The following is a 4,030-nucleotide window of genomic DNA, read 5'->3' as shown; positions in this document are numbered from 1 at the left end:
CGTTTCCCATGCGCTAAGAATATGTCAATACCATTCTTCAAAAGTGTGAGTGTTCTTAATGCTTAAGTTTGGCATGGAATTGCTGATTTGTAAACAAACAAACCAAAACACATACATGTATGCAGTTCCCATGCGGTAGAAGTGGAATCTGTAAAAGGTTTCTATCTCTTTCTCTCACAGTCTAAATCTCAGCGATATGTATGTAGAATAGTGGTTGCAGCGCATAAAATAAAAGTTATACTATTCCAAAATCTTCTATTATAATAGTAATTAATAATTAACACTAATTTTATTACGTCTTACTCATTTTTCAACCGTCTTCGCCATCTTCCAATTCTCTGTCATGCTATCTGTCATTCTCTTCTCTCTTTCTTTCCGTTTTCTCTCACTCACATCTTAACGCTCCGTTCCACACTCTATTCATACGTTCCGTTCTTACCAATCCTACATTCGGCCATCCTGCTCTCATATCTGCCCTCAGATATGGCTCCTCCATACAACATCATAAAATAAAATAGTTCTGAATCTGACAGTCTTACTTTTTACACAAAAAAAAAAATTACTGAATAACAAAATAAGTTTTAAATACATAGCCTAAAATTCGTGAGGATACGTGAGTAGTATTATAGATACAACAGTTATATATCCAAGCACACACACAAACAATCATTCATCCTTATCTGGCCATTTCTTCATATTGTCTGCAGAGCTGGAAATCCTCTTTGGCTCTTCGGTAGTATCATACAGTTTCTCGACATCATACCTATCATATCTTTTAACTTTAATAATCTTGTAAGGTCCTAAATGCTTTCGTTTAAGCCCAGGGTCGAACTGAGTTCTCTTAATGACTACTAAATCATCCAACTCATAAGTTGAACTACGTTTTCCTTTATCATTAAATGTTATAATATTTTCTTCTTGTATCTTCTTAATCTGTTGCTTGGCCTTCTGTCTTAAATTATCTTTATTTTCATCATATCCATCGTTAATTTCTTGTTCCAAAACGTCAATCATATTCATATCTTTTTTACGTCTTGTCTTTGTTCCAATAAGTGACATTCTTCGAGGTCGCTGAGCTATTGGTACATCATCTTTTAACATTATCTTCATCTTAATAAGAGCTTCTTTCGTCTGTATCGGCTTATACTCATCAATTCGCGTAACTTTCGTCTTTAAATCGGGATTGCTAATATGTTCACTAGCATCAACCTCAGTCACACAATTTACACACGACAAACATTCATCACCTTTCTTAAAAAATAGTACAGCACCTTCACGTACTAACATCACAACATTTTGTAGAAATTCTTGTCCTATAATTAATCTATAGGGCATTGACCCATTCGGTACTACATGAAAAATTACATTGTTATAGCACCGTTCATCGAAAATAATACATGCAAAGATTTTACCGCACGACCTTACTTTATAGAGTCCAAGTCCAGATAAAATCATGTTATCATCGTTACACGGCAAGTTTAACTCTTTCCACAGATCTTCTGATATTAAATTCACGTCGCTACCTGTATCTATTAATGCACTTATTAATCTATTACCTATTTTCATCGATTTTAGTGGTTTATTCTGGCTATGTTGCCGGTCACGTTGTTTGTTTACAACCTGCATGACGTTGCTGTCATTACAGTTGTCATCCTTCATCTTGCAAATTTCTTCATTGCCGCATGCTTCGCTCCGATTTTCCGACGAAGTCGCTCCGAACATAGCCGATTCTTTTTTCGGTTCTACATCGGACTGTTTTATCGATGGATGCATTTGAACCCGTTGATTGGCTGATCTGACAGCTCTCGGCAGCTGTTTTACCGACGTTTTCGTGTAACACGAACTTTCGGTACTTCCTGTGTTAGAATTGATGCACTTTGAACTAATATGGCCAAATTTATTGCACCTGAAACACTTAATTCCAATTTGGCATGCACTAGCTCGATGATCTTTTTCTCCACAATTGTAACAATACTGGTTGGTTCTTGACATGGAATCTCTAACCGAAGTCGTTGCAGTTCGTTTAATATGTAGTTCAGCATTCTGTTTGGCTGATTTTTCTTTGATTCTTTCGTACAACAACAACTTTTCTTTCAGCACCGGATAGGTGACCGCACCGTACAAAATTGCCTTATTCATCTCTAGGTCTGTAATGCCGTCTATGATGTACTGAATGGCAACGTAATCTGGGAATCTCGCTCGTTTTCCCATCTCCTTCATAATTAGCATATATTGATAATATGACTCGTCTTTATGTTTCTTGCGTGCCGTCATGAGCTCATGCATCTCTTTGCTGTTCATCACGTCAGGAAATTCTTTGAGCACGGCTGCCTTGAGTTCTTCATAACTTTTATGAACCTTCTCCGTCTTTAACCATAACTGTGCTGTTCCTGATAAAGATCTACGTGCTATGATAAGTAGTTGTTGAGGCGACCATCCAAATATTTCGGCGTTGTCTTCTAGATCCTGCGCCCATTTCGTCGAGGTGTAAGTGTGATCTTCGCCACTGAACTTAGTCATATCAATTAAGTTGAAAATTGCGTCTTTGTTTTCCGTAAATGTAAAAGTTCCTTGACTCTCCGACATCTTGAAATAATTGTCACCGTTTTTTTGTTTTTTAACAACGTGAGCGTGATTCGTCTTCAAATATTCTCTCTTAAATCTTCATACGTTTTTTAATTCGTCTTCTTATTAATAATAGTCGTTTATTCGTCGTCGTCGTATTTTCGTCTTTTCTTCTTGCCACGTTTTTTCGTTAAAATTTTGAAAATTTTATGGTGTCGATCCCGAACGAATATTTGTCATTTATCTCGGATGAATATTTGTTTTTATCCCGGACGAATATTTGTTTTTATCCCGGACGAATATTTGTTTTTATCCCGGACGAGCCCCCAAAAATGTAGAATAGTGGTTGCAGCGCATAAAATAAAAGTTATACTATTCCAAAATCTTCTATTATAATAGTAATTAATAATTAACACTAATTTTATTACGTCTTACTCATTTTTCAACCGTCTTCGCCATCTTCCAATTCTCTGTCATGCTATCTGTCATTCTCTTCTCTCTTTCTTTCCGTTTTCTCTCACTCACATCTTAACGCTCCGTTCCACACTCTATTCATACGTTCCGTTCTTACCAATCCTACATGTATGTATATGTATATACATATATTTGTCTTTTTGTGTCCCATTTCGAGTATCATTTCCGTAACATCGAATTTCAAATGACAACGTTCCTAAAACTTTTCAATTCTAACATCAAAGTTTCGAACAACTCAAGTTTTAGTTTTTTCTTGTCGTGAATGTTTAACCGAATAACTTTAACCACGAGGTTTTTGCTGCTTTAGTCACCCGCCGGACTTTCTGCTTCGCTAAGTTTATACATAACGTGATTTTAAATACGCATATTTACTTTGCCTTATGTGCAACTTCTGAAAACTCAATAATGCCTAATATCGAAATAAAAAAGAAATTAATTCTGCTTTTTACTGGTGGTAACCCCGAACGAATAAGCACCACCACTCTACTAATTCTGCCGGGAAGACAGCGGTCTAAAAGACGAGACAACCATCATACTATACACAGATCATTCTATGATCTGTGATAGTATGATGGTATGATTATGATTGCGTCTACGACCACCCGTCACATGGTCAATGGCAGAAGTCACTTGATGATGACGATTCACGCGATGTCTATGGACTCCTGTAATCACTCAAAACAAGATGGGATGTGATCTAGTTTGACCGACGTTAAAAAAAGAAAAGAAAACAAAGCGCATCTCAGAGAAAAAATATTTCTTCTACTCACACTGAAAATAAAAGAATCATTAGAAGAACAATAATAAAAAAACACACACACACGAAATACTCAAACAGGAAAAATATGAGGAAAAAATATTTTAAGGGTAATTTTTGCGGAGGCACACAACAATCTGTATTACGAATCACGTCTTTTTTTTCCGGATGTTTTTTTTTTTTTGTTCCGATACCGGGTCGATTTGTCGCAATCCTTTAAAACGGCCACGTTAA

The 4,030-nt window shown here is 36.2% G+C and overlaps 1 protein-coding gene across 1 annotated transcript; it reads right to left on the bottom strand.

The window, feature by feature from the left end:
- Positions 1-565: 565 nt before the first annotated feature.
- On the bottom strand, positions 566-2,652 carry LOC149501103 (uncharacterized). The gene has a single exon (XM_089734400.1). The coding sequence runs from the start codon at positions 2,584-2,586 to the stop codon at positions 667-669; it is 1,920 nt and encodes a 639-aa protein (XP_089590526.1). The 5' UTR covers positions 2,587-2,652; the 3' UTR covers positions 566-666.
- Positions 2,653-4,030: the final 1,378 nt, after the last annotated feature.

This window comes from Bombyx mandarina, chromosome 17 (assembly GCF_030267445.1).
Source record: "Bombyx mandarina strain Sakado chromosome 17, ASM3026744v2".
In the NCBI taxonomy this organism is placed as follows: Eukaryota; Metazoa; Arthropoda; class Insecta; order Lepidoptera; family Bombycidae; genus Bombyx; species Bombyx mandarina.
Note: the sequence above shows the minus strand (reverse complement) of the source record. Positions and strands in the feature narration are given on the sequence as shown.

Excerpts from the sequence above, each read along its gene's own strand:
- LOC149501103 (XM_089734400.1), bottom strand. The coding sequence starts at position 2,586 with ATGTCGGAGAGTCAAGGAACTTTTACATTTACGGAAAACAAAGACGCA.